This window comes from Cyprinodon tularosa, unplaced genomic scaffold (assembly GCF_016077235.1).
Source record: "Cyprinodon tularosa strain WSP-4 unplaced genomic scaffold, ASM1607723v1 ctg560, whole genome shotgun sequence".
NCBI classification, from domain to species: domain Eukaryota; kingdom Metazoa; phylum Chordata; class Actinopteri; order Cyprinodontiformes; family Cyprinodontidae; genus Cyprinodon; species Cyprinodon tularosa.
This window is the reverse complement of record NW_024039297.1, coordinates 1435341-1456341: the sequence shown is the minus strand read 5'-3', so window position 1 is coordinate 1456341 and position 21001 is coordinate 1435341. Positions and strand designations below refer to the sequence as shown.

Genomic DNA, 21001 nt, shown 5'->3' with positions numbered 1-21001 from the left:
TCAGAATTCATACTTCTGAATGTGCTCTAAATATGAAATTATTACATACTGTTCAATAAATAAGTGTTTTAATTAGTCATAAGGAAGGAACAAGACACACAAATAAAAAACTGAACCCACGCTGAATTGTTATATCATTTTATTGGTAATGATTTTTCAACTATTTTCATTCACTTAAAGTCCTTCATACATAGTCTGCTGGGTGTGTTTCCAGAACAACACCTGAATATTCACTAAATAATATAAAATTACAACACAACAAAACAAAAGTGTGGATTATCGTTTCAAACTATTTCTTTTAAAGAGAAGCTTTTATTTTTGCTATTTTTCCTAAATGTGGGAGTTATTTGACTGTCGTGTTTAAAATCTGTATTTGTAACCATGGGCCTAACATACATTACCATGGTGTTAAGATCAAATGGAGTCTTTATTTCTTAACTTCAGGCCATCCGAGCTTTAATATGTTTAAAAACCAATAAAACGCATTAAACTGACAACACATAGCCTCGCCTTATAAGAGCATCTCTAATAGTTTTAAATTAAATGTTTTCTTCTCTTTATATATGCTTCACACTGATGACTCACCTTATGGGAGCATAGATTAGGCGGTCATCGGTCATGTTTTCTGAAAACAGAGGAAAGAGGTAGAGAGAAAAAGCAAAGGCCCTAAAACGGAGCCCTGGAGGACCCCACAGGAGAGCAGAACAGAGAAGGATTCACTACCTGCAGTTTTTACAGGGAATTTCTTAAGTTAAGTGAATTTACCCAGTAAATGAGATAGTTTGCCAACTGAATGAGTATTTCTTTACACTTAAAATAAGATAATTCGATAATATGCACTTGAAATAAGACAATGCAATTGTGTTTTACTATTTTAAATGTTAATTGTTAAATGTTAATTGTTTAAATGTTAAAACAATGTTAATTGTTCCATTGGCAAAATGTCTCTTTTACCGCCTCAATCCGAGAACTAATGCTCTTATTTTAAAGCTACAGTGTGTAATTTTCAGCGACATCTAGCGGTCAGACTGCAGACTGCAGCAACATGAACATCTCCCCCCCACCGCTTCTCCCCCCCAAGGCGAGCGTTACGGGACAAAATGTCTTCCACGACGTCCGCATCACCTACCTTCTCAAGTGATGAGGTTTGTTTACATAGATAATTTTACAGATAGTATTTCATTAGTCTGTGTAGGGTATAGATTTCATGTAGACTTAAGATAATAAATATAGCCGTTATTTTTTCTACATCGTTGTGACGTTTTGGCGATCTCGCAATCACTAGTTTGTTGGCTCTGCGCTGCCGTAGCGCAAAGATGTCTGCCTCCATGGCTGCGAGACCCGCTCCTATGTAATTATAAATAACGAATTCTAAGGCAACGCAAATATTAAGGTTAAGAGGCTGAGCTTGTAGATGATGATAAATAACATAGTTATGTATAATATATTACATTTCTGACTGTATATCCCTGTAATTATTACACACTGTAGCTTTAAGAAAAAAATTACTTATCTAGATTTTGATTTTTTTCCAGTGTACACCACTATAAAGCAAAGCCTCCAATACCTGAAGCTGCAGGCAGGATAGAAATTGATCCACTTTATCAAAAGCATATATGAACAGAAATTCTAGGCTCAGCCAGGGACCGCACGGTGTCCAGTTTGGGACCTCTGGATATCATCTCTGTTGTTGGCCTCATCAAACCAGGACCTCCACCGTGCAGTGGGGCGGTTTGCAGCCGAGTGTGAAGCAGCACCCTTTCAAATCTGACTCCATTGTTCTCCGAAGGAGAAAGGTGGACTTCCCTTTTCAGGAAGGTGGAAAGTTCTTGTCTCAGTGGAGGAGTTCAAGTATCTTGGGGTCTTGTTCCGTGATGGACAGGGCGTGAGATCGATAGACGGATCGGTGTGGCATCGGCAGTGATGCGGTCGCTGTATCGGACTGTCGTGGTGAAGACAAGGAGTTGAGTCGGGGGGGGCAAAGCTCTCGATTTACCAATCGATCTACGTTCCCACCCTCACCTACGGTCATGAGACCTGGGTAATGACCGAAAGGACAAGATCACGAATACAAGCGGCCAAAATGCGTTTCCTCTGCAGGGTGGCTGGGCACATCCTTCAAGATCGGTGAGGAACTCGGTTACCCGGGACGAGCTCGGAGCCAGCTGAGGTGGCTCGGTCATCTGTTCCAGATGCACTCTGGTTGCCTCCCTCCATGTGTTCCAGGCATGTTCTATTAGGAGGAGGCCTCATGGAAGGCCCAGGACATGCTGGAGGCCTGGTGTCGCCTCTGGGTCCTTCCAGAACAGCTGGAGGAGGTGTGTGTGGATCGGAAGTCTGGGCATCTCCACTTAGACTGCTGCCTCCGCGATACGGCCCCGTAAGAAAGTGGAATCAAAAGCATCGGTTCAGTGGAGCAGAGCAAGAACCACCAGAATCACAAACGAGGAAAATGTCATTACAAACTCCCAGCAGGGCCGAAACACATTTATGATGTTATTTTCATCGTGGAAAGATTTTAATCGAGAATGAAAAAGGTTTTCTCAGATTATGACCGTAGAGAAATGGGCCTAAAATTCCCCAATATAAAATGTATAAACAGTGAAATATAACATGCTACAGATGAAAGTTATGATAAAAATGAAGAAACAGGAAAAAACAAATGAGCCGATATTGTTTTTTATTGTTTAGATGTATTGGTTAACATAAATATTATCATCTGCATCTAAAACAAGATTATTCTAATGTACACAACCTTAAGTGTTTTATTTTTCTGCAACATGCAAACAGGGGCAGATTTAGGACATTTGGGGCCCTAGGCAAAGACAGGCAGGGGGCCCTCTGAATGGAGAAGACAACACATAAAACAGACCCATTCTACAGATAGAGAAATGTTAATAGAATAGACATCCATTATTTGAGACACACTTAATATTATCAGCGTTCTGATGGTATTTTAGCCAAAGGATTTTTATCAAAATTATAATTAATGTGCACAAAGAAATAGTTGTATTGAACATACATGTAAACAAATATTTGCAGGGCCCCCAGGAACTTGGGGCCCTAGGCAACTGCCTACTGCAAAAAAAATGAAATCTAAATAAGTCATTTTCTTCTTAAATTAAATGCATTTTTTCTTGAATTAAGGATTTAAGTGAGACACTTTGCCAATGGAACAAGACAATTTACACTTAAAATAAGAAAAAACAATTGCATTGTCTTATTTCAAGTGCATTTTATCTAGATACCTTATTTCAAGAGTAAAAATACTACTTCCATTGGCAAATCAACTTATTTACTTGCTCAAATTAAGGGTATAAACCCTTAATTTAAGAAATTTTTACTCATTTTGAGAACATTTTTGCAGTGTAGTATTGCCTAATGGTAAATTACCCCCCCTGCATTGAACCCAATTTCAATAAGTCCAACACACTGATGCTCTGTGGAGCATATCTGTGGGTAACTTGATGTTTAGTTTTTTTTTTTTTTACAAATGATGAGGTGACGGTGGAATCAAACCTGCAACCTTCCTGACGCAGGTCACTGAGCCACAGTCAGTGTCACAGTCATTTATAAAGAGAAGAAAACATTTCATTTAAATGTAGCAAAAAACTATTTTTCTATTAAGACACATTTTTAAAGAAAGACCAAAGTTTAGAAGCATCCTTTGGTGGATTGGAAGCAGAAAAGCTTGGCTAAGAAATCCAGACAAAAACACTTCAAATGTCAACCCATCCAACACATATATAAATCACAAAGGCTGCAAAAGCCAAAATATATCCAACAAAGAACAAGGTGTCGATTATTGTAGCCACTCTGGTGTAGAATCCAGGCGACCTCTGACCTCCAGCTTCCTGTTGAGCCGCCTTCAATTCCTCCAGGACCTGTTTCAGCAGATCGGCATGGCCGAGTTGACCCAGAGGGAGAGCGCCTTGCTCTGCTTTGACTTCTCCGTTCTCTGAGTCGCCCTCTGTGTCAGGAACAGAAGGATATTGATGCAGATTATTGTCGTTATGACAGCAGGTGTATTTAACACCAAACAGCAGAGCAAATGAACAGCCTTTCATTAAACTGTTGTTTTCTATAAACCGCCCGCTCAAACATTTTCATCTCCTCTTCTCAATGTTTCTCCTAGAATTCTGAAAAACTCTTAAGCAAAAGGCCTTTCATATAATCTATAACATCAGACAACAGTAACCTAAATGCACTTCAATACAGCAGAATGCTAATGATGAAAGGGAAACATGATGGGGGGAGTGGACATATTTGCCTTGTTGTGGGGATCAAAGAGGCAAACGTCTCAGTTTTCTCGTCCAAATGGATCAAGACTCAAGTGGCTGAGCTCAGCTGTCTTCATTTTCTCGGTTGGACTCACCCTTAAATATAGGATGAGAAAAGAGCCTCTGTCAGGAATCCAGTTTGTGTGGTCTGTTTTTGTGTTTCCTTTCCTCCTCCATCAAGTGGTGCTCCGTCCTCATTGGGTCTCCCTGCACACCTGCAGCTCATTGTCTCATTACCTGTGGAGTGTTCTTAAGCTGCTGACTGCCACTACCTGGACGCCAGAGTGTTTGCCATTACTGGGTACTCTAGCCATGCTTAGTTTAGCAGAGTCAAACTGAGTTTTTGTCAACCTGAGTCTTAACTTTGTTTTTGTCTTTGCCTCTTGGCAGGAAGTAGTGATGGTGAGATGAATCCTCATGAGGCTTTGAACCGTTTGGCCAAATTGCTTCAATGATCCCCACAGTTCATGAGGCTTCGTGTGAACATGTCACCACCTACTGGTGGAGGGCAGAACTACAGTTTGTAATAAAATCTGTGATTTTTTTTTTGCAACTGTTTTTCTTTTTTTCCCCTTTTAAGTTCCCGTGAAATTATTAATGGTTGGTGTGTATAATAAAATATTTTGTAAGTTTTTTTATGTGTAAAATTTCTTAGAACAATAATTTAAGGTGAACCGTTTTTCTGCCATTTTAGTGAAATAAACTCAAGCAGACAGCAAAATGAAAGGTGTTGGTCATTTTTATTCAAACATGATAGTTTTTCCACATATTTTGGTTTTAATCAGGTTGGAAGTTGTGTTCAACCAATCTTTTGGCTAAACCGACCTAATTTACCCAATCTATATTTTTACTCGGGCAAAACAATGCAAATTAGTCTCATCAGCCAAAATAATTAAGTTTAAGCGAAATTTTCAAAAGTCAAAGACAGGTCTTGAACCATCAACCTCCAGAGTGGGAGCCTGTCTCTCACAGCTGACACCACCTATGTAGATGCTCTCACTCAGGAGAAAATACTTCTTAACACTGACGTGTTAACACTGGCTTTGTCCGGTGGTTTGTCAAATTTTGGTCATTACATTGTTTATTCAAACCAAATTAGCAACTTGATTGGTTGTTTTTCCAACCAATCTATTCTTAGAATCTATCCAAACTTTATCCAGCTGACAGCAGCTCTCCTCCAAACTCCAGTGAGGCTGTTTAGATGCCTTTCAAAATTCTTGCGCATTCTGAGCCACTTCCCGAAGCGGTCACGTGGTTTCACGGTAACGAGGCCTCGGACGTCATCAATTTTGGCCCCGCCTCTAAATGTATCACGCCTCGACACGCGCTTCGGGAAAACGCCCCCTCCATTACTCGACACGCGCCTCGAAGCCTCGGCTCATCTAATAACATCACTAGCAGGAACTCATCCTGCAAACTGGATTTGTTCGGACCTTCTCTCTCTGGAAGGATCAACTAAGCTTCTAACTGAGCTGGGGTTCCAAACAGGAAGTTTGGATCCACTTTCCCCAAGAGGTCGTTTTAGCTTCACACCGAGCAAAGGTTTCATCTGCACCGCAACCCGTTCAAGTACCGCAGGAAATCTGAGTGGCAGTCAGCTTCTCCATTCACCAAGGAACAACCGCAGTCTGAGTAACCCAGTCCGCCCAACATCAAACGAGACAATCTTTGAAACATTCCACACAGACTGGAATCCATAAAGGAAACCTTTTTTCTGGAGAAGTGAGTCTGCAACCTATTCCTCCAACTCAAACCAAAGAATCAAATTTCCCACTGAACCTAACCTAACCGCAGTGTCTTCCCTTCACTTTCCAGTTACGGGTTGTCAGTGTTCAGAGCAGCACCGGAATCTACTCTATATTCTTAATAAACCTGTTAAACTTTTCCCTGGTCTCTCTGTTTAGTCCAGACATGGGCAATGTGGAGTCAACAAGTCATCTCCATGTCATGTATTTGTTCTACCCAGCCACTGAAGCAGGTGAGTCCAATCTTCACCGTGAATTAACCTGTGCAGATTGGACTCACTTGGTTAATTGGCTGGGTAGATTAAATACATGACATGGAGATGACTTGTTGACTCCACATTGCCCATGTCTGGTTTAGTCTTCTGCATTTTGGGGTCAGACCTCTAATTAAATCATGACAGCCTCTGCTATTCTGCATAGAAAAAACAACTTAGGAGACTCCAGCATCTGGTCAATATGTAGAAATGTTCCTTCCCCTGAAAATGCTGAAATGTAGACTCTCTGAAACGCTATTTGCTGCATTTTGAGGTGGAACTCTGCTTTTTGTCTTTGTTCCAACACTATTTTTGTCCCAATTATTGGAAGTATGTGTGCTTGACTACAGGTGGAAATATCATAAGAAAGACATGACATCCTTTTGTATCTATGCTTCTTTTTCTATGTCTGCTTCTGTCTCCTTGAACCCCAGTGGGCCTCAGCAGATGGCCGCTCACACTGAGCCTGGTTCTGCTGGAGGTTTCTTCCTGTTAAAAGGGAGTTTTTCCTCTCCACTGTCGCTAGAAGCATGCTTAGTGTGAGGGATTGCTGAAGAGTCAATGAGTCGATGCAATCAGCTGGTTTTCCTTAGATAGAAAACTTTGAATCAATCTGACTGGATGATCTGGTGAACTGGAAAGTGCCTTGATGTGAGATGATGTGAATTGGAGCTATAGAAATAAACTGAATAGAATTTTTAGAGACAAGTTTATGTTTCATAGGTTATTTGAAATAATCAGAAAGTGTAAAGGGCTGGTTATCCTCCCGCAGCAGTGTGTCGCAGTGAGCTTGTTGCAAGTATGACGCGAATATATTTGATTTCTGCAGATTTCTGCGCTATGTTATTCCACATATTTTCCAAAGGGCCAATTAGGAACTAGCTGTGGATCTAGATACCGCCAAGGCGGCAAAAAAGAGCGGGGATCCAGGTTGAAAAAGGGTCCCAGCCTTCTTATGCACCGTTAAGGTACCAAACAAGAACTATGCATGAGTAGAGCGGATGTAGATTTGACCAATCAGAGCTCCTCGCTGTCTGTGGTCACCTACAATTTTGAAAAGGTGCAGCAGAGTGTCTGTGAAACGGGGGTTAACTACGACAGACATGCAGACGACCTGGTTTCTGAGTATAAACCAGCCATAATGCTGTATTCACAGCGCAATTTGAGCATCAAAAAAGGGTCTCTGCTTCATCTTTGATGTTTGTCCACATTAAGGTCAGTCGTCCAGCAAAGTGCGTCCAGATGCATCTGCTGCTCTTGTGTTCAATGCCAGAAAGCAGCTTTGCTATATTTGCTGTGATCAGTTGGTAAAAAGTAACCCGCCAGTGTTTTTTGGTCCTGCTGAATTTCTCCCATGCATTCAAACCATTAACTAGTGGTAAAACTAACGAGGAGTGGCCAATATGAAAACAGCGCTAAAAGGTGCCAACTTAGACACCATAATGTTTAATGATAATAACTTAATTCAGATGTAATTCTAAGGCCAGTGTCATGATCTGGCCTGTTTGCTCTCCCTTAATTAGTAATTCCTTTCACCTGTTGTTTTCCCTCCCTGCCTCAATTATAATTTATTCCTCTCACCTGTTTCCTCTGGTTTATATTCAGTTCAGCCTGAGCATTCAGTGCCAGATCATTACTTGTCTTTCTTTCAGCCTGTCTGTTAGTTTTATTTCCTTGGTTCATGTCCTGGATCCTAGCAGCCAGTGGAAAGAGGGTTTTAGTGTTTGTCTCTTCTCCTGATCGTCCACTGTTCCCCCTACCCGCGGAGTCCTCTGGGTTTTTGGCTCAATATGTGAGGAGGTTCAGTTTTTACAAAGTAAGCCTGGCTCCAGGGAGGAGACCAGTTTAAAGTCCTGCTTCAAGTTCTGGTTCCACGTCCTGTCTAGGCTACCCTCTTCCACTGTGCCTGCCTTTCTGCACCTGATCCTGTCTGCTCCTGTGCGTGACCGTCTGGTCATGCTTCTGGTCCCAGTCAGACTCTGAACCCTCCTGGGAGCCTGTGGATGCCTGGAAGTCTGGATCCTGCCACCTGTTTCTCTTCCTGTCTGTTCTGGATTCCTGACCAGGATCGGCTTCCACCAGCACCTCTGGGACTGCAGCACTGGGGACATTCGTGGTCTGGACTGTTAAACCAGGTAAGTGACCAACTCAGATAATCTTCTATCAGTTTATCGTGGTCACTTATCTGTGTTTTCTCCCCTAGAGTGTCTGAGATTGGGCGGTGCCCCGCCCCCCGCCTGCAGTGTCTGCGAGCCACAGCTCCGCTTTTGTTTTGTTTTATTTAATAAACGTTTGAACTTTCCTACTGACTGTCTCTCCTTGAATACTGGGTCCATCTGTCCTCGTTTCATGAAAGCCAGAGCTAAGTAGCGTTAAAGATCGACTTTAGTCTAACTTCCAATATGAGCTTTTTTGCGTAGCTGGATAATTTGCAAACAAAAAAAAAGACAAATTTTATTTGAAGAATTGCTGATTGAAAACATACCTTTTTGACCTTTGGTCGCCTTCTTCTTGAGAACCTTCCCCACGATGGAGCTCTTATTTTTTTCTTGGCAACAACGATCCAGGTTATATAAGAAGCTCACCAGCATGGACTCCAGCACACTGAGCCATACCAAGGTAAACACACCGACGCAGAGGTTGGCTGAAATAACAGGCAGGGATTCATCAGCACCACACAGACAGCGATCGGTTTGGTCTGCTGTATTTTTGGCTTCTTCTCACCAATCATCGGAAGGTCGTCTTCTGTGGACGGCAAAATGTCCTGTAGAATCAGCAGTAAGACGGAGACGGACAGCAGCACTGTCACCTTAAAGCCAAACTTTTCCCCTGAATCCACAGAAATGAAGAAGGAAGCCAAATCCAGGACCAGCAGGTACACCAGGGGGACGACAAAGTTTATGATGTAAAGAAAAGGTTTTCTTTCAAGCAGCACCTGAAAGAAACGTAAGGTTAGGATTAGTGTTGCACCGCTGCCAGTTTTTGGCCCCGATACCTGGCTGTGCAGTATTGGCCGATACCATCTGTTTGAAATTGATGTGTGTGTTTATATGAAGAACTGCATCCTACTTGGATATAAATAGTTTCCATCATGGCTTTATCAAGCTGCTGCCTACCTTTGAGAAGCAGGAAACAGACTAAAACAAAGTGAATCCAGTAGAACTTTTTATTGCCTACCTGGAATGGGTGACAATAGTTGAAGAAACTTTTGGCTCTCTAAATGGTATCGTTGCCCTATTGTTGGTACTCGCCGATACCGATACCACCACCATCACTGACTCACGTTTTCCAGGCCAAAAAATGTTTATAAACCCCCTGGATTTACGAAATCAGGCCTACAGTATTTTCACGACCATAAGGCGCACCGTACTAAAAGGCGCAGTCTCAGTCATGTGTGCCATTACTGTATTTAACACACACATAAGGCACACCGGACTATAGGGCGCGGGTTTTATATACCGGTACATGTCCTCTACTACGTTTAAATACCTCTACTGCGTATTTAAAAATAGAGCGGGAGCAAAACTGAGTATGTTTGTGCTTTATTCATGTATTTATTACAAAGTATTAATCAAACCCATCAAAGTCATCATCCTCTGTTTCTGAATTAAACAGCTGCGCTAAATCAGACATGCCAATTTCCCCTTCTTCGCTGTCAGAGTCACTTTCCGTGCCGTGCGGCTCCTCGGAAATGATGCCCTGGCTTTTGCGAACGCTGGAACAATAGTGCCAGCAGACACGTTTAACCTGACTCCGCCAGATGGATTCGCTCCGCATATCCATCTGGAAACCTTCCGTTGAAGTAATTCTGGGAAGGGGCAAAAATACTGGTTAGCTGATTGGCCTATGTTGGTGATAGACGGGCCAAATGAAACAATCAGATCAACGAAGCATATGATGTACTAACAGAGCGACGACGAAGAGGAGCCAATTGATAGATCAAACTCTTGCCGAAACCAGTCGGGAGAAGAGCAAAAACATCTTTTCCTCTGAGAAAAGCCTCCAGAGCAGTGTTTTGCTCTTCTTTCAGTGGAGAAATACTCTGTAATTCCGATAAAACTTGCTCGATAGCCACGCTATCATCAATGAGTCGATGCAATCAACTGGTTTTCCTTAGATGGAGAACTTTGTATCAATTTGACTGTATGATCTGGTTGAACTGTGAAGTGCCTTGAGATGACATGTGTTGTGAATTTGGCGCTATATAAATAAACTGAATTGAATTGAATTGAATTAACGCTAGTTTCATTGACTGAAACCGCCATGTTCTTTAGACTGAACTGTCGCGCTTCTCGTTGCGTCACACCTCAACCCGCCTCAAAGCCAACGCTGATTGGACGTTCGTTTGGTGAACGGCTCCAAATTTTCTTTAACGGAGAGTCTCCAGACTGATCTGCGAGTGAAACCTTGAAAGCTCGCGAGATCAGGATGGTCTCACGAGGCTAAGACACGTTAGTCCAAGTATCTACAATCCATCCGCAGACTGTGGCGTAACTTGCCCGGCGCTGCCTTCCATTTTTCGTGAAACTGTGGTCTCCGTCGGTCATCCATCGCTCCCACGCCGCTCGCAGCCTTACTTTGAACGGCCGGTTCACACCAATGTCGAGCGGTTGAAGTTCCTTTGTCAGACCTCCCGGAATAACAGCAAGCACAGCGTTCATTTGTTTCACCTTGTTTTTCACATCGGCTGTGAGATGGGCACGCATGGAGTCACAGATTAACAGCGATGGTGATGAGTGGAAAAAACCACCTGGTCTCCTCACATACACCTGCCTCAGCCACGCTTTCATCATCTCCTCATCCATCCAGCCCTTTTTATTTGCCTTAATAACGACTCCAGCTGGAAAAGTCTCTTTAGGCGAAGTCTTTCTCTTAAAAATCACCATAGGCGGCAGTTTCTGTCCATTTGCGTGGCAGCCAATCCACGCCCACACTTGTCCCTTTAACGTTCTCATGGCGGTCTCAACAACGTCCGCAGTAACAACACACATAGGGCGCACCGCACTATAAGACGCACTGCACATTTTGAGGGAAAAAAAGACGTTTATATGCGCCTTATAGTCGCGAAAATACGGTAATTTGAACCAAAGTCTATTGATCTCTTAGGCCACAAATCTGAAGAAAAAAAATTTTTTTACCCATAGACGGCCATCCTAAACTGCCAGATTGGGAAACATCCCAACCTGGCATCAAAGAACGTAAGACGGAAAAGGTTAGAATTTAGATGCAAAACCTCATCATGCACCGGAACATATTTTTGCAAAATATTGGAACATAAATTCACCAAATAGAAGACGAACATCGAAGTTCGGTTTAAAGAAAGCATTTTAGTTTTAATTTATATATATTATTATATATTATATATGTAATTACACCATATCCCAACCCTTATAAGGATGTGCATGACAAGCAAGGGCTATATATACTGCATGCATCATTTAGGGAGTTAACATTGTATTGCTTCTTGAGTTCCTTGACTTATTTACTGTTATGGGTAGGAGCTTCGGCCAGAGGGTTAGTGTTGGGGCCGGTATGATTTAATGAGGGCTGGTCCTCGCACACTGAAATCAGGACCGGCCCAACAGGCAAAAGCCCGCTATCACAGATTACCTGCTGGTATCGGTATCGGTGCAACACTAGTTAGGATAAATCGGACCACCGGAAAAAGCTGGAGCTTAGATAAGTTCTTACAGTGTAAACAAGCAAGCTGGAATTTTTCTCTCCACCGACCAAGTAATCATGAATAATGTCAATGTTTTTCAGACCCCACTCCCCTTGAGTGGCCATAAACTGGTCAGACCGCATCAACGTGGAGGAGCCATTGTCGCTTGATCTGAGAAGCAAGGTTTTCACTGTGCACAGAACAGAGAAGAGTTTAATTCATCTTCCTGGATCTACCCAGCAGGCTGATCTGACAGGCTGCATTTTACCGTCAGCGTTCATGGATAGAAAGGTGATGTTGCACTTCTGCTTATCGAAAGGGAACTTGTGGAGGTTTAAGATGCAGGTGAAGGTCAGCCTCTGGCGGGCGAATGAATAGATTTCGCCATTGGGATGCAGGATGACCCAAGGATCTTCATGGATGCTGCCGCTATCGGAGGTGCTGAAAACGAAACAAGAGATGCAAAACTTACTGATGTAGCAAACCGGTGTGTAAAAATGTTTTTCTATTTTTTCCTTTTTAAGACTTAAACCAGATGATCGGACAAATATTAGATCAAGCAAAGATAACCCAGACAAAACCAACCAGAGCTGAACCATTGTGCATAGTTAGAGATAAAAACCCAAAAACTTTCTCCTGCATTGGGACTGTGTATTCAGTCCCCTGAACAAATTTAGTTTAAAACCACCTTTAGTCTTAGTTAAAACCGCAGCTTTCTGCTCTGCGTGTCCCCTCTCACTCTGGATATTTAAGTCATAGGAAAATCATATTTAAATATCAACTCATTCTGGCTTAAACATGTATATAAATTTACTCTTTATCAGATGACATTGTCCCAAAAGTTTAAAAATTTCTATTTTAAAAAAAATCCTGTCCTAAAATCTGTGTTTTTTCCGTTATCTCATGCAGGCCAGTTAGTTATAAGTCAGCCTGAACACCTAAATTCAGCCAATCATATATCAGTCATCTGTCAATCAAAAACTTCTTTGACAGTGTCGTTTCACTGGAAAAATCATCTAGATATAAGTAAAAAATGTTTAAATTAAGTGTATTTACCCTTAATTTGACTAGGTAAATGAGATAGTTTGCCAATGGAATGAGTATTTTTACTCTTAAAATAAGATAATTAGATAATATGCACTTGAAATAAGACAATGCAATTGTGTTTTATTTTAAATGTAAATTATTTTGTTCCATTGGCAAAATGTCTCTTTTACCTCCTCAATCAAAGAACAAATGCCCTTATTTTAAGAAAAAATGACTTATCTAGATTTGGATTTTTTCCAGTGTTCTAAGTCACCAATTTAGTGCTACTTGGTCCCAATGGAATTTCCCATTGGGAACCTACTAGCACTAAGTTGCTAACTGGTTAGCAAGATGCTTTGAAGTAACCGGTCACAGTCAAACTTGCTTGCAAACCTTCCGCCACAACAATCCCGCCCCCTTGATAATCGACCAATCACACCATTCATTTACAATATGTTTTTTCTTTTGTGCTGCCTGGATCCCAGACCAGTTTCTGTGCTCTGACTTTGTCCCTGGATTCTGTTTAGGATTCTCTTAATTTCTGATCACCTGGCTCTGACCCTGGACCTGCTTTGACCGCGATTACCTGCCAAGCCTCAGTGAGGAATAACTCTCAAAGCCAAAGTTTCACACTGCAAAAAATCTAAATCTAGATAAGTCATTTTTTCTTAAAATAAGTGCATTTGTTCTTGAATTGAGGAGGTAAAAGAGACATCTTGCCAATGGAACAAGACTATTTAGATTTAAAATAAAAAAACACAATTGCATTGTCTTATTTCAAGTGAATATTATCTAATTATCTTATTTTAAGAGTAAAAATATTAATTCCATTGGCAAACTATCTCATTTACCTACTAAAATCAAGGGTAAATACACTTAATTTAAGAAATTTGTACTTATTTCTAGATCGTTTTCCCAGTGCAGGAACCACGAGCTGCCTGGATGTTAAAGGTTAGTGGCTTTGCAGTCTGAACTTATCATCGTCCATCTCAGCCACTAACCTGTTCTCTCCCTTCCAGAGGCTCTGGTTTCCCTGATCCTGAATTACCTTCAGAGTTTCTACAATAAATCTTTTAAAGTTGTTACCCGTTGTGTTCTGTTTGTATCTGAGTCCTCAGTCTGAAACATTAGGCGCCTGAACTAAAATACACACTGGAAAAATTATCTAGAAATAAGTAAAAATGTCTTAAATTAAGTGTATTTACCCTTAATTTGAGTAGGTAAATGAGATGATTTGCCAATGGAATGAGTATTTTTACTCTTAAAATGAGATAATTAGATAATATGCACTTGAAATATGACAATGCAATTGTTTCATTTTAAATGTGAATTTTCTTCTATTTGCAAAATGTCTCACTTACCACCTCAATCCAAGAACAAATGCACTTATTTAAAGAAAAAATTACTAATCCAGATTTCTTTTTTTCCACAGTGCAGACGCACTCACTCCTCTTTGATGATTATATCCGGGATCCAGAGCCTTGATTTTGGGATAGCCAGCTCCTTTATACCGCAGAAGTCGGAGGCATTCCAGGTCAGGAGTTCATTTGTCCATAACTGAGAAGAAAATGGGAAAACAGCTGCATTTAAAGAGCTTTTCTACCAATGCCAATGATGTAATTTAATTTCCCTTTGGGATTAATAAAGCATTTTTGAATTTGAATGAATCTTTACAAAGTTTTATTGTATTGAATGTAACATTTTGAAAACGCTCACCACGGAGAACCAGATGTGACCTGTAACAGTTTGCGACTTTTCATCCTGCAGGTGTCAGAAGTCAAAGGGCTCATCATCAGGTTATCACACACAATCACTTCTCTTGAAAAATGTTTGGTTAAAAACAGGAAAAATAAAACTTGAACATTTGGAGATGTATGGAGTGAAATTCGTTCCATAAAATTTGCAACATGTTTTGTAAATGAAAATAGAAAAAAAAAATGCAATCCAGAAATCCAACTTTAAAAAGAGAACTTTATCAGTAAAAGGCTTTGAAGGTATGACGGAGTATTAGGGCCAGGCATGAGGGTTTTTTTTCTGTTATGAGGATAAAGTAATACTAACAATGTTACGTCTTTATTCTCGTAATTTTACGACTTTTTTCTTGTAATTTTACAGAAAAAAAATCTCTTGCCAGTCCCTAATACTCCGTCCTATTGAGAGTAACTTCGCTGTTTCTCTTTCTTTTTTTTTTTTTATCTCTTTCAGATCCAGTTTTACGAATTGAATAGTTTTCAAATTACGCTTCACAGATCACAATCTCTTAAACGGCTCAATACGCTGCAAAAGCCATCTAGAAAGATGGATATCTTTTCTAATTGTGTTTTTTTTTCTGATGCTGTTTGACGGCTCATAAATTTCACCGTCACTTTTTCTTCATTTCTGTGGTCTTTTGTTCCGCACTGCAAAAAATGTAAATCTAAAGTATTTTTTTCTTAAAATATGTGCATTTTTTTCTTGAATTGTGGAGGTAAGTGAGACACTTTGCAAATGGAACAAGAAAATTTACATTTAAAATAAAAACTATTGTACTTATTTCTAGTGATTTTTTTTTATCTAATCTTAATTTAAGATTAAAAAAAAAAAAAAACTCATTCCATTGGTAAATCCTCTTATTTAGCTGCTCAAGTTAAGAGCAAATACATTTCATTTTATGAATGTTGTCCTACTTCTTAACATATTTTGCAATGTTTTGGTCTGATGGACGTTTCTTGTGTTTTTTTATTTAATTATCTTTAAGAGTAAAAATTCTAATTCCAGTTGCAAATCATCTTATTTAGCTGCTCTAATTAAGAGCAAATACATTTCATTTTAGAAATGTTTTCTTATTTCTAGATATTCTATAAATGTTATACTTTGATATTACCGTAAGTGATTGTGATCTGTTAAAAACTATCTGAATTAACTTGAAAAAATGGAAATCTAGATAAGTCATTTTTTTCTTACAATAAGTGCATTTTTTCTTTCATTGAGGAGGTAAAAAAGAAATTTTGTCAATGGAAAAAGACAATTTATGCTTAAAATAAGAAAACACAATTACATTGTCTCATTTCAAGTGCATATTATCTAATTATCTTATCTTAAGTGTAAAATATTTATTTTAAGATTTAGATTTTTTGCAGTGTGGAGACAAACTGAGAACCAGCACTGGAAAAAATACAAATCTAGATAAGTAAGTTTTTGTTAAAATAAATGCATTTGTTCTTGGATTGAGGAGATAAAAGAGACATTTTGCCAATGGAACAAGACCATTTACACTTAAAATAAGACAAACCAATTGTGTTTTCTTATTCTAAGTCCATATTATCTAATTGTCTTATTTTAAGAGTAAAAATACTCATTCCATTGGCAAATTATCTAATTTACCTACTCGTATCAAGGGTAAATACACTTAATTTAAGAAATTTTTACTTATTTGTAGATTGTTTTTCCAGTGAGAACCCTCCAAGCTGTGCTTGTTGGTCTCATCCAACAGCTGAGTGACCCGGCAGGTGAGCAGCACCAGGAGCAGGTTTTAGATTTTAAAACGTCTGATTTAAATCATCCAAACCAACAACTAACCAAACTCTAGAAAATATGAGATTTTGATTCACATTATTTCCTAAATGTTTTGTGCACATTGCAAAAACAATCTAGAAAAAATAAGTAAAATAGTCTTAAATTACACTATATTGCCAAAAGTATTTGCTCACCCATCCAAATTATTGGAATCAGGTGTTCCAATCACTTCCATGGCCACAGGTGTATAAATTCAAGCACCTAGGCATGCAGACTGTTTTTACAAACATTTGTGAAAGAATGGGTCGCTCTCAGGAGCTCAGTGAATTCCAGCGTGGAACTGTGATAGGATGCCACCTGTGCAACAAATCCAGTCGTGAAATTTCCTCGCTCCTAAATATTCCACAGTCAACTGTCAGCTGTATTATAAGAAAATGGAAGTGTTTGGGAACGACAGCAACTCAGCCACGAAGAGGTAGGCCACGTAAACTGACGGAGCGGGGTCAGCGGATGCTGACGCGCATAGTGCGAAGAGGTCGCCAACTTTCTGCAGAGTCAATCACTACAGACCTCCAAACTTCATGTGGCCTTCAGATTAGCTCAAGAACAGTGCGCAGAGAGCTTCATGGAATGGGTTTCCATGGTCGAGCAGCTGCATCCAAGCCATACATCACCAAGTGCAATGCAAAGCGTCGGATGCGGTGGTGTAAAGCACGCCGCCACTGGACTCTAGAGCAGTGGAGACGCGTTCTCTGGAGTGACGAATCGCGCTTCTCCATCTGGCAATCTGATGGACGGGTCTGGGTTTGGCGGTTGCCAGGAGAACGGTACTTGTCTGACTGCATTGTGCCAAGTGTAAAGTTTGGTGGAGGGGGGATTATGGTGTGGGGTTGTTTTTCAGGAGCTGGGCTTGGCCCCTTAGTTCCAGTGAAAGGAACTCTGAATGCTTCAGCATACCAAGACATTTTGGACAATTCCATGCTCCCAACTTTGTGGGAACAGTTTGGAGCTGGCCCCTTCCTCTTCCAACATGACTGTGCACCAGTGCACAAAGCAAGGTCCATAAAGACATGGATGACAGAGTCTGGTGTGGATGAACTTGACTGGCCTGCACAGAGTCCTGACCTCAACCCGATAGAACACCTTTGGGATGAATTAGAGCGGAGACTGAGAGCCAGGCCTTCTCGTCCAACATCAGTGTGCGACCTCACAAATGCGCTTCTGGAAGAATGGTCAAAAATTCCCATAAACACACTCCTAAACCTTGTGGACAGCCTTCCCAGAAGAGTTGAAGCTGTTCTAGCTGCAAAGGGTGGACCGACGTCATATTGAACCCTATGGATTAGGAACGGGATGTCACTTAAGCTCATATGTGAGTCAAGGCAGGTGAGCAAATACTTTTGGCAATATAGTGTAAGTGTATTTACCCTTAATTTGAGTAGGTGAATAAGATTGCCAGTGGAATAAGTAGTTTTACTCTTAAAATAAGATAATTAGATAATATGCTTTTGAAATAAGACAATGCAATCATGTTTTCTTATTTTAAGTGTAAATTGTATTGTTTCATCTGCAAATTGTCTCTTTTACTTCCTTATACGAAGAACAAATGCAATTATTTTAAGAAAAAAATTAATTTTTTTCTAGCATACCTCAGATAATTATTCAACCAAACAAATTTCCCCTTTTAAAATTAAAAATTAAATGTTCTTGCTTTAACCTCTTGCTGCCGACAGTGAAGATATGGATTGTGATGAACTTTTACTCTGCTTTAGCAAAATAAATCATAATATAAAAATTATTCAGTTTATAAAACTGAATGTCAAACTCTGAAATTTGAAAACAAAGAAACAAAGAAAAATTCAAATAAACCAGAAAAAAAAGAGAACGCTGTAAAGTTACTGTTGAAACCTCACACTGTAAAAAATCTAAATCTAGATAAGTCGTTTTTTCTTAACAGAAGTGCTTTTGTTCTTGAATTGAGGAGGTAAAAAAAATTTTTGCCAATGGAACGAGAAAATTTACATTTAAAATAAGAAAACACAATTGCATTGTCTTATTTCAAGTGCATATTATCTAATTATCTTATTTAAGAGTAAAAAATACTCATTCCGCTGGCAAACTATCTAATTTACCTGCTCAAATTAAGGTTAAATACACCTAATTGAAGAAATTTTTTCACTTATTTCTAGATGGGTTTTCCAGTGCATCCCACAGCTGAGCAGCACCAGGAGAATTTAAATGTAAATTGACTTGTTCCATTTGCAAAATGTCTCACTTACCTCCTCAAAGTAAAAATGCACTTATTTTAAGAAAAAGGACATATTTAGATTTTAATTTTTAGCAGTGCAGACACAACTTTACCTCAGATAATTATTAAACCAAACGAATTTCCCTGTTGAACCAAATTTAAAATGTTCTTGCTTGAACCTCTTCTGCTGTTGACAGTGAAGATATGGTTTGTGACGAACTTTTATGCCACTTTAGCTAAATAAATCTGCCATTTCCATGATGCAAACCGGATTAAATATATTGAAGGCATAAATAGAAAGAGTTGGACGCTTACAATCCCTAAAATGCCGTACAGCACCATGTCCAGGTAAACTACGGTGGTGTTTCTCCAGTTTTTCACCGGCCGCATTATTTCTAGAGCCGCATTCGATGTCGTCAGGTTCAAGAGTTCCAGCAGACCACTTTTCGATTGCACTTTTTTCTGATTCCATTTGACAGATCCCAAATTTCCCTCTCACTTTTTCTTCACTTCTGATGACTTTTTTTCTACACTGCAAAAAATTAAAATCTAAATAAGTACCTTTCTTCCTTGAAATAAATGCATTTTTTCTTGAATTGAGGTGAGACACTTTGCTAATGGAACAAGAAAATTTACATTTACAGTGGAAAAAACGATCTAGAAATAAGTCAAAATTTCTTAAATGAAGTGTATTTACCCTTAATTTGAGTAGGTAAATTGGATAGTTTGCCAATGGAATGAGTATTTTTACTTTTAAAATAAGATAATTAGATAATATGCACTACAAATAAGACAATGCAATTGTATTTTCTTATTTTAGGTGTAAATTGTCTTGTTAAATTGGCAAAATGTCTCTTTTATCTCCTCAATCCAAGAACAAATGCACTTATTTGAAGAAAAAATGACTTTAGATTTTGATTTTTTCCAGTGTAAAATAAGAAAAAACTATTGTACTTATTTCTAGTCCTTTTTTTTAATCTAATCTTAATTTAAGATAAAAACAAAATCTCATTCCACTGGTAAATCCTCTTATTTAGCTGCTCAGATTAAGAGCAAATACATTTCATTTTATGAATTTTGTCCTATTGATAGTTTTTGCAATGTATTGGTCTGATGGACGTTAACATTTTTTTATACTTTGATATTAAGAGATTGTGATCTGTGAAACATAATTTGAAAATAATTCAATTTATAAAACTGAATGTGAAACACGGAAATTTGAAAAAAAAAAAAGATAACACTGAAAGAGTTGGACGCTTACAATCCCTAAAATGCCGTACAGCACCATGTCCAGGGAAACTACGGTGGTGTATCTCCAGTTTTTCACCGGCCGCATTATTTCTAGAGCCGCATTTGATGTCGTCAGGTTCAAGTGTTCCAGCAGACCATAATATGTGCAATCTGATGACAGACTGCTGCAAACACCTGCTGGAAAGGAGTTAAGAGATTACTAATCTGAGCAGAAACTTGAGGTTCTCAGTTGGAATAAAGATATATATTTTTTAGAGACTTACCAGCAAACATCACCAAGGCGGGAATCCACAGAGCAGCCATAGCTCTCAGCCTTCCATCCAATCTGGGTAAACCTTTATAAACCGTGAAGCTGCTTTCAGACGCAGCAACACAAAAGGCAAAAACCAGACCTTCATGGTCAAACGCATCACATGCATGCTTCTGTTTGTTCGTCTAATAAGCAGGAAAATTATTTCAATTGTTTTCCTGCAGCTGCAGAAAAATCAACATATGAAACTTGGGTTACCTCACAGTGGTTCTTCACAGTTAATTAAATGCATTGATGCTATATACTATACAGCTGTACAAATAAAGCTTTATTAGATATGTAGATAAATCATCAAAGGTGGAGGAAATTAATTCCTACAACTTTTTAGTCTAGGGGAAAAAAATATCTGATGGATTTTTTGCATCTTAAGTCTTTTTTTTTTTTTTCTGAAATTAGCTGGTTTAAATTTAGCATAACTGAAATGTTGCACAAATGGTTACTATTAGGAATTTACATTAAATTCAATTCAGTTTATTTCTATAGCGCCAATTCACGACTGGGTTGCTTGTAGCGACAGTGGAGAGGAAAAACTCCCTTTTAACTGAGTCAGCAGAACCAGGCTCAGTGTGAGCGGCCGACTGGGGTTCAAGGAGACAGAAGCAGACAGAAAACTGTAAAAGGCGACCCGTCCACCTTATAAAGGTGGGTTTTAAGCCCCTTCACATGTGGAAAAAATAATAATTCCTGTTTAACAGAAAGTACAGAGTGAATTAAATGATAATTTATACAC

The 21001-nt window shown here is 39.4% G+C and overlaps 1 protein-coding gene across 2 annotated transcripts; it reads right to left on the bottom strand.

The window, feature by feature from the left end:
• Positions 1-3443: 3443 nt before the first annotated feature.
• Positions 3444-20279, bottom strand: LOC119796865 (5-hydroxytryptamine receptor 3A-like). 2 transcript variants are annotated; one of them, XM_038305617.1, is made up of 10 exons: positions 20225-20279; positions 20097-20138; positions 19026-19150; positions 14684-14728; positions 14415-14524; positions 12210-12382; positions 11971-12131; positions 9004-9214; positions 8765-8923; positions 3444-3970 (listed from the first exon to the last, which is right to left on the bottom strand). In XM_038305617.1, the coding sequence occupies exons 1-10, from the start codon at positions 20262-20264 to the stop codon at positions 3720-3722; spliced, it is 1317 nt and encodes a 438-aa protein (XP_038161545.1). In that variant the 5' UTR covers positions 20265-20279; the 3' UTR covers positions 3444-3719. The 2 variants fall into 2 exon arrangements, with proteins under 2 accessions (XP_038161545.1, XP_038161547.1); XM_038305619.1 differs by having other exon boundaries at positions 20097-20135.
• Positions 20280-21001: the final 722 nt, after the last annotated feature.

Excerpts from the sequence above, each read along its gene's own strand:
- LOC119796865 (XM_038305617.1), bottom strand. The coding sequence starts at position 20,264 with ATGGCTGCTCTGTGGATTCCCGCCTTGGTGATGTTTGCTG. Across the intron at positions 14,525-14,683 it reads GTCACATCTGGTTCTCCGTG|TTATGGACAAATGAACTCCT; the intron begins GTGAGCGTTTTC and ends TTTTCTTCTCAG. Across the intron at positions 8,924-9,003 it reads AGACGACCTTCCGATGATTG|CCAACCTCTGCGTCGGTGTG; the intron begins GTGAGAAGAAGC and ends CTGTTATTTCAG.